The 17588-nt window shown below is 36.1% G+C and overlaps 1 protein-coding gene across 8 annotated transcripts in view; it reads right to left on the minus strand.

Annotated features, from left to right (window-relative positions):
- PCDH9 (protocadherin 9) overlaps window positions 1-17588 on the minus strand; it is a 674946-nt gene that overhangs the window by 222772 nt on the left and 434586 nt on the right. For 3 of the 8 annotated variants that reach the window (XM_038148013.1, XM_038147992.1, XM_038148003.1), the window contains one exon: window positions 15713-15914. The exons of 1 other annotated variant lie outside the window; for it this stretch is intronic. In XM_038148013.1, the coding sequence (XP_038003941.1) occupies window positions 15713-15914 (202 nt within the window). Of the gene's footprint in view, window positions 1-12867; window positions 14783-15712; window positions 15915-17588 lie in introns of those variants that run through there. 4 more of the 8 variants (XM_038148031.1, XM_038148022.1, XM_038148058.1 and 1 more) reach the window with 3 other exon arrangements.

Below are 17588 nucleotides of genomic sequence, written 5' to 3' on the forward strand. Positions count from 1 at the left end.
AGGCTGGACATTGGGAAGAAAAGAGTCATTGATGGAAAGAGTGACTGGGCATCCAGAATATTCTATACAGGGAGGTGATGGAGTCACCGTCCCTGGAGGTGTTTAAGAAGAAACTGGACATGGCACTCAGTGCCATGGTTTAGTTGATTTGGTGGTGCTCAATCATAGGTTGGACTTGATAATCTCAACTGTCTTTTCCAACTTTATTGATTTTGTGATTCTGTGACATTATCTAATGATTTAATCTGTCTAAGGTGCAAGGTTTGCCAAATTTACTTGAAAAAAACAAAAACCCATAACAAAGCAGTATTTTGTAATCTTTTTTCTGAGACTAAATACACTATTCTATGCCTGACGTGTTAAGGAGATTTGTTTGAATATCATATATTTTGTTTTCAGATGCACTGAACAGAATACATAGGACTTCTATACATTTGAGGAAGTAATACTGCATATGATATAAAAAAGAAAATAAAAACCACCAAAACCCTGTTGTTAGCAGAAGTGTGCAATATGCAAATACTTCCTCAATACCTTTCGGAGATCAGTGTTAAGTGCTCTCAAGTGTTACATCTGGCACCACAACAGTTTAACAACATTAGCTAGTCCAGACTTGCTACTCTAATTTCATAGCCTCAGCCTAGTTATACAGATTTTAATGGGCAACCAGATAGAAAAGTAGAAGACTGCTGTCAGTGTACTGCCAGATTCGTGAGATGCCATATCACTTGTGGCATAATACAACACTGAGTAGGCTGGCATCTTGTAATAGGCAAACATTTGACAAGACCAAAAAGGAAGGAGGCTGAATTAAGCAATATGGCACTCATCTTTTCCCCCGGTTAAGCACTCTCTTTCTCAATTTGGGTTGTTATCCAGATTGTTCTGGAACTTCACAGTCTTCTGAGGACAGGTTTTCTTTCGTTCAAGTTTGTTCGGTTGACAGAATGATTCATGGACATTTTTGAGCCATAAATAAAAGAGCTTTCTAACTTTTGAGCAGCACAGAGCTGTTCTAAAATGTTTCAATGTACATGGAAGCGTTACCTATAACAATGTCAATTCCACAGCACTCAACTTTTTTATTCACAATGCCCATGCTGTCATGCATAACCTATCCAGCTGGCAGTTTACCTGATACCTTCCAAGCCATTCCTTTCTCTGCTGCCCCAATAACACTCATCTAATTTCCCTCCTTTTCTCTCCCTATACTTGTGAAACAGAGTAGGCGATATCAGCAGCCACTTCTGGACATGACCCACTGAGAAAGGCATTTTATCTTGTCACCAACCTAAACATATGGAATTCTAAACAAAGGACATGGGATATGGAGAGATATCAACATGCAGTGCTACCAGGATTTATCCTTTCAAAGTTAATAAATAAACAAATAAACACATACAGCAATTGAATTAGATTAGACAGAATACTAGAATATACTTTTTGTCAAACAAGCAAGCAAGGGAGAAATAACACACTTATAAAAGGTCACAGAAAATGTTCCTCCAAAAATGAAAGACTGTGGACCATAAGTCTCTTTTGTACTAAAATGTCTTCCAAAGCATTAAATTGCTTATTCTTAAGTGTTTCTTTAAATTTTTTTGTGCTCTTATGAGGATTTTTTAAAAATTATTCATGCATGTTCTTGTGAATAACCCTTTAGCCCAAAAGAGAATAAAGCATGTAAAGCAACTTTTTTTTTTTTTTTTTTTTTTTTTTTTTATAAACATCAAAGTACTTTATTTTTTTGGAAGACATAACTCAGAGGCTAGGGATTGAAGTGTGAATAGTGTTTAATTTGGGTTAAAAAAAAAATCACAGAATCACAGAACCATATAATAGAATATTCTGAGTTGGAGGGAACCCACAAGGACCATTCAAGTCCAACTCCTGTCCCTGCACATGACAACTCCAAGAGTCACACCACGTCTCTGAGAGCATTGTCCAAATGATTTTTGAACTCAGACAGGCTTGGTGCTGTGACCACTTCCCTGAGGTATCTGCTCTGGCTTTATGCCATTCGTTTGAGTCCTGTTACTGGTCAAAAGAGTGACAAGATTGGTACCTACCCCTCTGCTTCTGCTCATGAAGTTGTAACTGCAATGAGGTCTCCCCTCAGTCTCCTCTTCTCCAGGCTGAACAGACCAAGTGACCTCAGCCACTTGTCATATGAGGAATTTCCCAGTAGACAGTTTCCCATCTTCATGTCCCTCAAGAGACTATTTTAGTTAGGTTTCCCAAAGATGAACTGGGCAGTCATCCTATGCCTACCACAGCAGTCCAGATATGCAGAAATAGAGCATGTGAGCATAGCTAGGATTTCCTGAGAATGTGAGAGTCTGGTAAGACTGCAGAGGGTGTTAACAGAACACAACCACTGATGCATCAGCTTATTTTTAATGGTGTTTATGTTTAAAATCAGTCATGCTGTCTCTTTAAATGCTGAAGGGAAGTTGAGTAGACAAAGGTCAGTATCATTAACATCTAGATTGTCTGAATATCTCTGTATCCTAGTGGAAAGTGTTATATCTATGCATGTCTGTATGCATAGATATGCATATATTTATCTATTACAGCTGTCACAGTGACCTATATTCATCTATAACATATGTTATATATTCTCAGTATTCTGCAAAATGTATAATTAATATGTCTCCAAACAGTGTAGCTGCTCATGCAAGAGGGATTCATATTACTAAGTGCCTATTTACATCTGGAAATATATGGTTTCCATTCATAATGAAGTAATAATGAAGGACAAGCATGTGTAGTATATGAAAAATTAATAAATAAATTTTAAGACCTGGAGTAATGGCACAAAGCAACTATCTTATACAATTCCTTTAATTTCTCATGAAAAGAAATATATGAACTGTGAAACTATAATTCAAACCACTAATCCATTGTGGTGTGGATGATTATTTTTAAGTCATTTAGTTTCTCTTCTGAATGATCCAAGGAATCTGCACTTAAATCAGCTGAAAAAGGCAGCAGAGCAGGGAAATTTTTGATTACACTTTTAATTTCACAAACTAACCTACAAATGACTTTAAAATTGCTGGTAACACTACAGTATTACTAACCACCTACACGTTTTTATTGAAAGAGTGTAGCTACAATCCATTAGTTAATGACTATGCTGTGCTTGCCAGATCACATTCACACTCCTAGCAACTGTAAGTGCCAGGGTTTCAAGGGCCTTGGAATAACACCACCAATTAAAACCAGCCTCTTTTGTTCCATTTTTGCAAAACCAATACATTTATAAAAAGAAGAAAACCCCAAAACACTCAAATTGTATTGGCTTCTCTACTGAAAATGAAATCAATTTTGTACGCCTTTGCTGTGTTACAGTGTAAGTCTTCAGAAATATTGAAACATGTTCTTGTATATCTGAAGTACATTTTAAATAGCAATGATTTAATGTGCTTTTACTAATAAATAGTTTTCCCTTAAATTCAGTAACTGACTACTGCTCTTTAACAAAAAGTATTTTTTTTAATATTCAGTAAAAGTTAAACATCAAAAAGGGTCAATTACTCCATCACACTCTCTTGTCAGTCATATATATATTTTACATAAGAAAACATGAAGGATGGGTAAAGTGATAAACATCACACCATTTGGCTCTTGGATTATAAAAAGTGCAATTATTATAAAGTTGAGAAGGTTATTGCTTTTTCCCCGTTATTTTAGATGAATGAATCATTTATTACTGATGTTTTTTCTTGATATGAGTATGTCTTCAGTAGTTGTCTCAATGACACTATTTAACAAATGTAGATATGGAATAGAATAGTTCAGTACAGTAAAGTAAAAGAATTAAGTTATTCAATCTTTCTCAATGAACTTAAACACTTCCTTTAGATCTTGAAGACAACACAGGTCTAATCTAAAAGAGTAGTGGAGCATATCACCAAGTGAGCAAAAAGACTCCTTCCCCTAAATGGTAGACACATAGAATTTAATTTCAAGTTTTGTATTGCAAATTACATTTTTGTGTGGTTTTCAGAGAGAAGAACTTAAAAATCACCATGCATATGCTGGGAAAATTTGAGCATGAAGTATTTAGATGACACTTCAATAGTGCGGATTTGTTTAAAATAATAGGTGAGTTGTTTCATGTAGATAGAAATATTTTTTACTAAATAGTAAGACAGCATTAACTTGCAGGAGTGTACTTCTGACATGAATCTCCTAATCGCCTCGACTTGACATACTTGTGAAGACCTTTTGGAGCACAAGGATAGGATTCCTTTGGAATAGAATGAAATAAATTCAGTAACGAATGGGCATTCAGCCCATGGACCACAAAAGTCCAAAGCAACTGCCATGGAAGTATACACAGTAAACTCTGTATTCTCAGCACCAGTTCTGGATCTTCACATCCAGATCTGTTCTTACTGTGCTGTGTAATAATTCATTGTGGAGCTACAAATACAGATAAAGGTATAAAATATATATATACAGGAATACACAAGAAATTTCTTTTCTACTTTTCTCCAAAGGTGTCCAGATGTTACTAAATAACTTTTTTGGTGTTTTGTTTGTTTGTTTGTTTTGTTTGTGTTTTTTCCTTTTTTTTTTTTTTGGGGGGGGGGGAATGGGTTCTGTGCTGATGTAGCATAGAAATTATATTGAAAAGATTTTTACCAAAGCTGCAAAATTTTCAAACTGTCCTGAACAGTAAGAGATTGATTTATGTCTTAATCTATTTTTTTTTGTTTCAAGGTGGGAATAAACTCCAAAGTTTTTAAATGTTTTGGAAAAGGTTTTTTATATATTTTTCTTTCCTTGCCACAGGTAAATATGCCCTAAGTTTAGTTGCTTATGTTGCTACCATGTCTAGATGGATTCTCAGTAGCACACAGGCCTTTACCTTGCAACCACAGAATGAAGACATTTAACACGCAGTGCACAGTGAAAAAAGGTAAGTATTCTACCATTATTTTCCTTCTCCCTACTTATCTCAACATGTATTTACCTGGATTGGTATGAAAGGGGATAAAACATTACACTAAGAAATTATTTCTCGAAGGTTTACTTTCATGGGTTTTAGACTGCAAATATTATTCCTTATTTTTTCCTCATCTACTTAATTAATATTTCCTCCCCCTTCTCCTCCTGTTGAAGACAAACAGAGCAAGTGCATGTGCAAAACCACATAACATTCCTTGCAAAGGCAAATATTTGAAAGAAAACAGAATATTCATTATCTATATAATATTATTTTCAAATTTTATTCAGAGTACCTTCCTTCTTATGCATGGATTTCTCCTTAGGAAAAAAAAAAAAAGATCTGACAAAAGGAAAAGATGAATCCATTAGATAAGTATAATAAAATGAACACCTAGTTTCTGGACAAGTCTAGGTCAAACCTGAAGACACTTTTGCATAAGGTTATTTCTTAAGATAGCACACTTTTTCTTCAAAATATTAGATTTCCTTTCCAGAAAGTGAAGCTTACTAAGATATTTGCTTAAAGAAAGGAATTCCTGGATTCTATGAACGTACCATACATATATTCTTAAAAAGAGAGTCAAAATGCATCATTTGCATTTCAAGACATGCTAATTTTCAAAATTATAATACTACCCAGACAATATTTGGTGATTGTTTGGAGAAAGGAAAACTGATTAGAGAACAGAAATTACTTTACTTTTAGAAATCCTTCCTTAGAATTGTGCTTTTAAAAGGTAAGATGTTTTCATTTCAGTTATACCAAAAAAAAAAAAAAAAAAAAAAGAAGAAGAAAAGGAAGGTATGGAATTGGTATTTTTATTTAATTAGTACTTTAAAAATGAGGCATGAAAATTAAAAATGCCCTTCTCGTTTGAAAAATGTTATGTGCAAATAAGAGAAACTTATAAATCTACCAAAAGATACGAGTATTCCCTTAGTAACAAGAACAGCTAAGATTCATCTCACACAAATAGTTGGATTTGTGGGAATCAGCTAAATTTAGGTCTCTCTTGTGTAGAGCTTCTTCCATACACAAGGTCAATCCAGCCAATATAGTTTGGAAAACTATGCCTCTCACATTAGAGGCATCTACTACACATTCATCAAACACAACTGTCTTGGTCTCTAGTCTCAATTATGATAATTAATGTCTCCACTGATTACACCTGGATCTCCACTGACTACACCTGGATCTCAGACTGATTCACATCTATCTCCAACCCACATCTGAATGAGTCACAGATACATCATGAGGTTACACACATGGCACCTGCACTCATACATTTTTGAATGAATCTCAACCTAAACCCTGCTTCTACTGTCTGACCATCAGCAGTGCCAGGTAAGAAATATCCTGGGGTACCCAAGCTGTTCAGACAAACAGGAAAGAAGGGAGTGCAATTAACAAGAACCAAATGCCAATTTATAACAAATTATTTGAGTCCTATGCATGTAAATTGCAGAGCTAAATTTAATACAAAATGTCTTTGTGTAAATTTTGTGTTTGAGCTCCTATTACACTCAACAGAAATTGGTGAATGGACTCTAGAGTGAAATTTAGCAAACCTGGTCTAAGTTCCTAGTTTAAATGAAAGTTTCTGTGCTCAATAAATTTAAAAGGGAGCTTAGAGGCTTAGGATAAAGATTTAGATTTTTGCATGTAATCATCCAAATTCAGAGCATCTAATATGAAGCTGAGTTCATCATTAATTTCTGGAAATAACGGGGATATTACTTAATTCCTTTCTACAGCCTTCATTCATAACCTATAGTGGGATAAAGGCATTTCTTTGCAAGATTTACTTGATCCATTTCAGATTTTACCTCAGGACTTAAATCAGAGAAGAAACGACTAACTTGGATAGACATATTTGTCTTGATTTCTGTACTGAGTGTACTACTACATCAGATACCCTACCATAAATTTACAAGTTTATACTTGATTTACCTTAGAGAATACAGATTTTTCTTTCCTTTTTTTTTTTTTTTCTTCACAGTATTGCACAGTCTATGCAAGACAAATTTAATTAATTTATAGAAGTTCAGAATCATAGAATGGTTACACTTGAAAGAGAAGTCTGGACAGGGTTTAGTCACACCTTCCTGCCCAACTCAAGGAGTTACCTCGACTGTTGGAGAAATATCTTGTTTGATTTCCACAATATCCATGAAGATTTCACAATCTCTCTGGGAAACATGGTGCAGAGTTCTATTGTTCCAATAGCAAGAGAATGCTGTGGGTTTCTGGTTTTTTTTCCTTATGTTTAAAGAAAATATCTCTGTATTTCAGTTTGTGCCCAGTGTCCCTTCTTTAATTTGGTACGCTACTGAGAAAAGTCTGGATCTCTCTCTACTCTCCTTCCTGCACCACATCAAGTATTCGCACACATTAATTAGATCCTTCCTAAGCCTTTCCCCTCTCCAGGATGAACAGTCACAGTTCTCTCAGCACCTCCCCATGTGACAGATGCTCTAATACCTTAATAATCTTTGTGGCCCTTTTCTGGACTCAGTCCATATTTCCATTTCCCTTCCACACTGGAAAACCAGCACTGGACTTGGCACTTCAATTGTGTCTCACCAGTGCTGAGTAGAGAGAAAGGAACTTTCCTATCAGCTTGCTGGCAGCACCTTTTCTATTGCAGTTCAGGAGACTGATTTCTTTTCTTCAAGGGTGTCTTTCTGGCTCATGGCAAATTTGCTATCCACCAGGACTCCCAGTTCTCTCACTGCAAAGCTGTTTTCTAGTTGTCAGGCCAAATCCTGGGTGGGGTGCAATGAAGTTATTCTTTCTGCATTAAGTTAATTCTCTCGTTGCAGCCATCAATTAAATTCTAATTCTACTTAAAATTTGTAACCATTTAAAGGCTGACATTAACAATGTCATGCTAAATTCAACACTTTAGTGTCAAAAATATAATCCTCTTTTTGTCAACTTGCCATTGAGAATAGGAGTTGCACTACTAAGACTCCATTAGTAAAAGAATATGTAACACTGGAAAATTAGTTGTAAAATCAAGGTAACGAGTCACTGTTGTCACAACAGTAACTTCCTATTGTTGTGACTGAAGTCACAACCATAACTTCCACTGAATTTCAGAAACAGCAGCCTCAAAAATATCAAACAAATATTTCTGCCATAATCACACTATTACACTTTTGAAAGGTGAATTATGTCAAACAAAGTTAGGTGATAGAGCACCTAGAATGCTAAAAAAAACTTTCAAATATATTTCATTATGATTAAAGATATATGTGTTCAGTTGTGCTTTTGACTTTAATTTCCTATGGAAAGTCTTTAAATAGAAAAATCTGTTGCTGTCCTATTGCTAAAAAGTGTTGTTAAACATCATGTTCATGAGGCAGAAAAAAACCCCACCCAGATCAAAACAATGATGGATAAAGAGAAAAATTGATTTTAAAAGTCTGCAATTTAGAAGATTTATGTCTTTTTTTTCCCATTCTGAATATATGTATATATAATACTGGACATATATTGGACCAGTATTAACATACAGAGAGGAAAAAAGTGCTTAAGAACAAAATGTTGCAACATTCAAAATACTACTACTAATTTACCTGTATAATACAGATTCAAGAAGACTTGAGCACTCCATCTGAACTATGGACACCAAAAACCTCTTTTATCAAATAAAAACCTGATTCAGTTGAAGTCAGTAAGCAATGTAGTACTGTTTCCTCTGTCACTGAAGATCATTAAATCAAGAAATCACTGTGTAACATATGCTGTAGATACCAGCAGAAGACACATGCTTTTTTTTAGGTTATTGGCTAGGATTTCTGATCTGTACTGTGCTGGATGCTGTACCAGTCAGAAAATGTCCCTTGGGCCTCAAAATATACTTGCACTTCTGGAAGTCAGACTTCACATTGACAAAGGGTGGTACAGTCACACAGACAAGAGATAGAAACTGAAAATAAATGCTTTCAGACTGAGAATACAACACTAGCTTTAATATTCTGGTGAGTTAACCTTGGCTGCTGCCAGGTGCTCACCAAGCTGCTCTATCACTCCCCCTTCTCAGCAAGACGGGAAGAAAATGAGATGAAAAAGCTCATGGGTTGAGATAAGGACAGGGAGATCACTCACCAGTTACCATCACTAGCAGAACTGACTCAGACTGGGGAAGATAAATTTATCATCCATAAAAACTGGAGTAGGATTGTGAGAAACAAGAAAAACAAAACTAAAAACCTTTCCCACTACCAGCCCTTCCTTCTTCCCAGGCTCAAATTTTTTTTTCATACCATACTCTTCTGACTTCTCCCCACCTTGCCCCTGCCGCTAAGTGGTGTTGAGGGATATAAAAAGGAGTTGCAGTCGGCCGGGGAAACTTTGTATCTGCTGCTACTTCCTCATCATACTCTTTGCCTGGCCAACGTGGGGTCCTTTCCCAGCAATACATGGGTCCCTTCGGCAGCGTGTGAGCCTTCAAGACAAGACTGCTCCAGAGGGGGCTCCCCAGGGGCCACAGTTCCCCTGCATGTGCCCTTCCTGGACTGCAACCTCCTTCAGGGAGGGCATACCTACCTGTTTTAGGGTGGGGTCCTCCACAGGCTGCTGGGGACACCACCTTCCCCACAAGCTGAGAGGAATCTATTTGATGTCTGAAGCATGCTCTCTACCTCCTTCGTCATTGACCTTACTGTCTGCAGGTTTGTTTCTGTCACATTTTTCTTACTCCTCTGTTTTAGAGCCACTGAGAACTGGCTCTGTCAAACTGGGGGGCAGCCTCTGGTGTCTTCTCAAAGAGGCACCCTCTGAAGCCCCCCCCCCCCCCCCCCCACAACCTTGCCATGAACACCCATATAAAACATGTAATCAAACCCCAGTGGAAATAAATCACTGGACTATTTTATCACTGGAATATTTTAGAACCTCTATTTGATTTAAGGAAATTGCGTGAAACACTAAGAACTGTGCTATAGTAGAGATTTGACTGGATAATGGTATCACTTTGAAACTTAAAAAAGTCTGCGAATGTCTGCTACAGATCTGGGCTTGCTGTGATATGGACAAAAGCCTTGTGAGCAGAAACTACTTACAGGAGAAAAATTACTCTTAATTCCTTAAGTGCCTTGTTTTAACCTTGCAAAAGCATCTGAGGTTTTAAACTGTCCTTGGTATCATCAGTGATGGCAGCCAAAGGCAGCAGTTTTCATCTCATGTGCAAGCTTCCCCTTCCTTTAATGCTCTAACCTTTGTCACAGTCCCCCTGCCTCATGTGGCCTTTTCATCTCACTGCTGAGGACCTGCAAGTGCTCTTCTCAGGCAGCAGCTGCTAGGAAGTTTTGGAAAGTGATCTGTTCCTCTTGGAGAAGCAATGAGACAAGTTCCCCTCCTACTGCTAATGCAGTGGTTATGGCCTCCTGATTTACACTCCAATTAGCTTTGGTGTATGGAGGAAAAGAGAGTAGAATAGGAACAGATGTAGCACAGTGGCTTTTCTGAACCAAGACAATTTTTAAATCCTAACTGTAATGAGGCATCAAAGAGATGTGAAGAGATAGCAATCTTCTTATGCCTCTCAGATTTTATTTATCTTTTTAAAGTCATAAGTGCACTGGCTAAGATTGAATTCAGACTTCAGACTATTTAATAGCTCTTCTGTAGGCTAAATCACCAACCTGACTTCAGTTTTTCTTACTCCTGCTTGCCTGTAGCTAAATGCGACATTGTTAGATTCTGTGTGAGGTATGAACTTGTGTTTAATGAAATGGAGGATATGACTCAAAGGCAAATGTTCCTATTTTAGTTCTCACAGTCTCATATTATGAAAACACAAGAATAACAGCAAATTATCTAGATCTAGGCATTAATACAGTAGCATTTCTTTCTACACCTTAGGCTGTTTAGCTATGGACTACTCCAGTATTGCCAAAGAAGAAACTTTGGAGGCAGCAAAATGAAAGACAGGATCAAGCAAAGGGTATGCCCTCAAGGTTAAACCATCATCACCCAGTGGGTGTAATGATAGTGACACTGTGAAACCAAAGGTCTTTGCAGGAGAGGCTTAGCCTCTCCACATGGGACGCTATCATATGACCAAGTGTAATACAAGGCAGTCTTGCCATTACTCTGAACTTTAATCATAATTAAGCCACTGCTGCAGAGATAGTTCTACTTATTACTGGAATTAGAGACCATTTAACACCCCTGACATTACTTGACTAAACTGCCATAGCAATAGGTTTATTAAAAAGTGTGAACTCAGGTATTTATCAGCCAAATTTAACCACACAGTTTTTATTGCATTGGAAATAAAAAAGCTATCCACAAACATTATTCCTGAAAGGCAGCATTATGACATTAATTCCAAGAATATGGAATTGCTTTGGAAGTAACATAGGACATAATAGAATGTTCTATTTAGTTTTGCTAAATAAAAACATGATCTTGAAACTGGTGGGTGTGTTACAATTTTTGCTACAGCTCCATGTTTTTATGAAGCTATTACTTTGTTGATACATATTGATACTACTTATTAATGAGGTGTAGAAATTAGGCAAACATCTACTTAGCTTCGTAAACATCTATCAGAAGACATAAATATTATATTTCTGTCTGGTTCTAAACCGTTGGAACTATTGCATAGATTCATCCACAGTGTGCAGTAGGCTTTCTCCCTAGAGCAGTTCTAACACTCCACTAAATATATGCTATTCCTCTTTATCTCTTTGAAGAAAAATGAATCACATCCACAGCTTGCAGCTATCAAAATGTGATTTATCAAGCTTTTTCGTGAAAATGCATTTTTCCCCTTCCTTACACTAGGAGGCACATTTTTACTTCATACAGTCCTATTGCACAGCTCTGCTGCATGCGCCTCTTAGATACGTTAACAATTCCAGTCCAAATTTAAGTCCCTGACAGCCTCTACTAAACCACAGTGAAAGAAGAATTTTTCACTAACAAGGTGGATTGTTTTTTCACACTGATGAAAGCCACACTTATAGTAATGAAAACTAACAGTCTGCACCCAACTGCTGGAGAACAAAAGCACAGGGTTTTTTTAGCAGTACCTGAAAAAATAATTCACATTAAAATGGATCAGACAGCTGTACAGTTTTAATGCAACTGATGATAAAGATGTTTGTGTTAAAAGTACACTTCCTGATGTGCACATTTAAAACCATTAGAAAGCAGGAATTTTGGCAATGAAAGATGTCTTAAAGTAGTATAAGTAAATTCAATTTTACATTGACTTTTTTTTTTTTTTTTTTTACATCCTAAAGATATTGGAATGTTTTCTAAATTCTTATCTGATATGCCAAAAGGTAAAGAGTTTGTATCAGATGATAGATCTATTCCTTTTTATAGGAATCAAGTGTATGAAGCTGCAAATGAGACAAAGGTGAACTATAAGGAGTTGCAATTGACAGGTTAACATCAAACTCCTCTGACCATTAATAATACTGATCAATTAATAATAGGGAAATGCAAAATATATCTTAGCAAAATGAATAGAACCCTCAAAATAAAAGACCTAAATAAGACAGGTTTCAGTGATGTAAACCAAACTTGGACCTACATCTCATTATGAAAGACTTCCTATTTCTATCTTGTTGACTTTCTCTCATAGTGACAGTGGCAGCGTGAGACTGGCAGTGCTAATATTTGGCTTTTCTCTTCATTTCAGTTTCACCCAGTGTGAGACATTTCTTTTTTCAGATTAGCTAGATGAATGTACTCTCACTGTGTGTGTTTATTTCATTAAATCATGTAATTGTAGTTCTTGTGTCTCTGTAGAAGCTAACGACTGCAAGAAAATATGGCAGTAAGGTTTCTCATACCTTTGTGTAAAAATTTAACAAGACTTTTACCACATTCCCCCCCCCCCCCCCCTCCCCCCAGATTTCAGGCTTTGAAGACCTGAGCCTGGTCACTCTTCAAATATAATTAAAATAGCAACATTATTTTGAGAAACAATGGCTGTATTTTTATTCACGTAACTTTGCAGTGTACAGTAATAACCCACACAATTCAGCGAGCATTAAAGTCATTAACCAAAATTGCTCTCAGCATGAGGCAAGGACTTCACTACCAAGATTAACATCACATTCTCATGAGCTGAAGCAAAGTTTTACTTAGAATGAACTTTCATAAAAATACAGTCTAACAAATCTGTATTTTTGATGTAGAGGTTATTTGCAAACATTCCCAAAAACACTGATCTCTCTCCTCAGTTGAAGCATTTAGAATAAAAATATTGTTATGCAACACTTATCATCCAAAACTGCTAGCAGTACATCATAATACTATAACTCTCCACTAGGGCTTTTTTCCTTACTTTATAGTTGTATCTTTCACCTTAGCATGTCCCAAGTATTTTCATAACCAGAAATCCCTTAAACAGCCACTGAAACAAAGCTACCTCTACAGTTAAATACAACTAGGGAACTTTTCACTGCCATAGAACTAGAAATTCAGCTTAGGAATGTCAAGGAATACAATGTTCAAATGATACTACATATTTTAACCATAAACACATGTAAATAACCACAAAGTAACTTTTGTCAATACCAGACAGCTATTTTCTCTTCTGAAAATTGACACAGGATCTTCAGTAACCATAAACTGCTTTAAACCTTATTTCACATCTCATTAAAACTTGTGCCTACAGTAGTAAAATAACTTTTGATACAGTGCTTAGGCAATAGCTTGATACTGAATACAATACAGAAGTTAAAGCCATCTAATGAACAACATGACTCCCATCCTGGCCTAGATTTTTCTAGGAGAATTTCTGTCACAGTACTCACCATATAATTCCTTTTTTTTATTTTGTGAGTTTTGATGAGATACAGAGTGTACTCTTTCTATATCTGGTAAAAAGCAAAACACTTATACTTCAACACTTCACTAGTACTTAGTATAGCTTGATGGTAAGATTTTCATAAATTTGACACAAATTTAGCATCCCTAAGACTAAATTAGGTGTAACCACAAACATATTAAAACTTTTCATATAGCTTTTAAGAACACTTACTCATTCTGACTAATCTTCTATTAGTGTCTATATTAGGCATGAATAGATGATCATGATTAATATACTGTGCTTGCACAGTGTGTTTAACACAAAATTTCCAAAACTGCACTTTTAATAACTTGCTATGAAGTTTACTAAGCCCTTTTTTCTAACTCTCCTGGAGGACTTTTATGCTGCCTTTTGAAGGGATGTACAATTCAGAGTCTGTGAAGCCAATGTGACACTGCCAACATACAATGCTGCCTTAAAAAACTCCTCTCTGATGTTGTTAAATCTTTCACAAGTCTCATACGTGGTCAGAGAATTAACCAGCTAATTCCACTTAAGCTCCTTGCTTGCTTAAGCAGACATACATTCTTGCTCCAGAGTCAATCCATTCATAGTTGCTATTCTTTTATCATTCTTTGTATTTGTACAGATCAAGGTTTAACAGCATAGTTGCAAAAACATTTCTGTTTTGGTAGAGAGAAGAAAATGCAGGTGTTATATCCAGGGGAGGAGAAAAAAAAAAAAAAAAAGTAAAAGGAAAATAGAGGAAATGAAACCAGAATGCAACACTCAGTAAAACATTTCAAATTGTTTCTTTGTAGAGTTTCATCCAACACAACCTCTTGGTCTTCCTATATACATATGAGAAAAATATTTCCAAAGTCAGTATTCCACAGTTCATGTTGTCATCTGCCATGATGTAAATGTCATCATTCAGATCCAGCTCTGCCCAAATGAGGAGATGGACCTTAGTATTGCTCATCAGATCCCAAGGCCACCTTCTCTCCTGGTTTGTCCAGGCCCAGTGACAATTTAATCATCTATACAAAAGGGAGAAATGCCAAAGACAGAAACTATTTCTTATTTCTATACTCCTGGGATGCAAGAGGACTCAGGTTCAATTACCTTCCAAGAGCACAGATAGATTTTTAACCTTTGTCTCATATTCTAGACAAAAAAAACCAAGAAACTTAAGAGCAGTGCTATTTCCCCCTCCCTGTTTTCAGTATATCTAAGTCTCCACATTCCACATTGCAATGTCAAAATACTAGTCACCCTATTGGTTAAAATCTTGCTTCAGTTTTTAGTGCTCTCACAAAAACACAGCAATAATGTAAATGTATTATAGAGGAGGACAGAAGAGAAAGGCAGAAATTCCTAAATCAAATAGTTCATACTTAATATTTGCATGAAAACCTGTATCTGGCAGTTCCAATATCTCATGCCATTCCAAGTTAACAAAGAAACCCTGTGATTCTTAATGTTAAAAGGGAGAATTGTAAGGCTGTTAAGAAATTTGAGTTCTTTCAATTTTTCAGTGCTTCACTGATTTACTGACTTCTTTGTTAGTCTAAAAGACAGTGTAACCTCCATGTCCTTGAACTTAAATTGATATTTAGAATGACCTTCCTAAAACAAAGTCTAAAGCTAAATAGCTACAGCACTGCAAAGATCGGGAAAAACTTGCTACCTTGTAGGACATCCTTCTCCCCCGCTGTTATTACTTACCGTGCAATTAGTACAAAACCCTTTATTCTACTGGATATGCTTTTCTTTCCACAGTCAAATTACAACATGAGGCACTTCAGGCAAACTACATTATTTCCAAACAATCCTTATGAGCTAATATGAACAAATATCCATGCACGTGCTTAAAAACATCTCTGCCATTGCAAAGCTCAAAGGGATGAAAAAGAAAGTACCAAGTGAGCAAAGTAACTCAGATAAGCAGAGCTGTGATGGTGACTCACCCGAGTTGGGGTCAGAATTGCCATCAGCTTCAGTCCTCTTGTCCGGTGAAGCCTGGTCATAGAATTCGTCCTGCGGCTGAACCAGAGGGAGAGGGTGTGAGATCAGGGTTCCACCACCCACGGGCTCGTGGTCTCCCAGACCACTGTCACTGCAGCTTTCCTGGGAGCCATCGGGGAGGTGAAATGTAACACGGCGCTGGGACTACAAAGAAGAGCACAGGACACACTGATTAGTGCTCTTCTTTTCAGTTCTCTTGATTTATTTTTTTTTTAACTTTTGACATACAAATAGATCCCTGGCAATGCTTATGAAGCAATTGCTATTATAGTGTTTGCTTGCGTTTTGTTTGTGGTTTGGTTTATCTTTTTTTTTTTTTTCCTGGCTTGCTTTTAGTTGCAAAATTGGCAGATGGGAGAGCCAAATTTCAAAGGTCTATATGCGTTCATCCGTGAAGTAAACTTCTTCTAAGAAATTGATCAGTGGAAAATTAGTTATATTTCTCATAATTTTCAAAGCATTATCTATTAAAAAACCTCTCTCTGAGAAACAGAAACTGTTAGAAACTATGTTATGAAAAGCAAATGGCATTCAAAAATGTAATAAGTATATATTTCTGAGGTTAAAAACTGTATAATCATTATTCAAACTGGAAAAAAAAGACATCCACCAAGCTAAACAAACCCATAAAAATGGTTGTCATCTTTCAGGAATAGTAGCATGAATAAATATCTGACTATATCTAACCAATAGCAGTCATGTACCTAAAATGGATAATTAGGATTGATAATATATGTGTGAATTCACAGTGGTCAGCAGAGAATCACAAAATGCAATGACAGAATAAACACTTATCAATTTGGTAAGGGAAATAAAAATGAAACAGCACAGAGTTTTTACAAAAAAACCCACAGGGACTGAGAGGCAGAATTACACATTTTATTGAACTTCTTAAAAAAAATAAACCTATAGCCATTTCAAAAGAAAAATACCCAAACCTTCAGTGTACACTTGGATTAGTTAACTGTTATTGATTTTGAACCTCTCTCATCTGAAGAAATAATCTGACTTTTGAATTGTGGCCACAGAATGATACAGTGATTCCCCAAGAGCTTCGGAGCTGATAGCACCGCTACAAATTGTTTAGCAACCATGACTGCTGGATTCATGAAAGGAATATTACAGGTCTTCATGGATCAAAATACTGCATCTTTGAAGGATCGGAAGCAACTAGTATAAGAGTACCTCAAGAGAGTGATTAAATTAAGCACATCTTCCCACAAAAAAAAAAAAAAAAAAAATTCAGCAGCTTCAGTGGTCTGGTTTGCTAGATTAATTTAGGATAAAGTAGATTCAAAAAGTTTTTTTCAAGCATAGCAGCTGTTTAGTTTAATCGTTATTTCTTATCAATATTAGTAATTTGAAATTGATGGGGTATATCTAAGCTAATGATTCAAGATTTCTACAGAGCCTAAATAGAAGGAAGCATTTGGAAAATATTACAACAGGTATCTTTCACTAGTTAACATTTTTTAAAGTAGTCAGCATCAGGTGTCCTGTATCCATCCTGAAACAGCATCAGGCCCCAACTTTCCCTTTTTTTCCCCTTCCTTTTTTAATTTTTCTTTTAATGAGAAAAACCTCAAGTTAACAGTACTAACTGTATGTTTGCTTTTTAAAGACTATTTGTTAATGGTAATTGCTACCATTTTATATGATGATCAATAAAATCTACCAGGTTTCTTTTTATTCATCTCCCTTGGGTGGATATAGTTGATTAAGTCAACTTTAGATTACTGTGTTATTCAGTACAGAAATAAATGTAATACTATTTGCTCTTGGCTGTGATTTTATAATTAGTATTTTGCTTTTAAGTTC

Source organism: Motacilla alba, chromosome 1 (genome assembly GCF_015832195.1).
Source record: "Motacilla alba alba isolate MOTALB_02 chromosome 1, Motacilla_alba_V1.0_pri, whole genome shotgun sequence".
Lineage (NCBI taxonomy): Eukaryota > Metazoa > Chordata > Aves > Passeriformes > Motacillidae > Motacilla > Motacilla alba.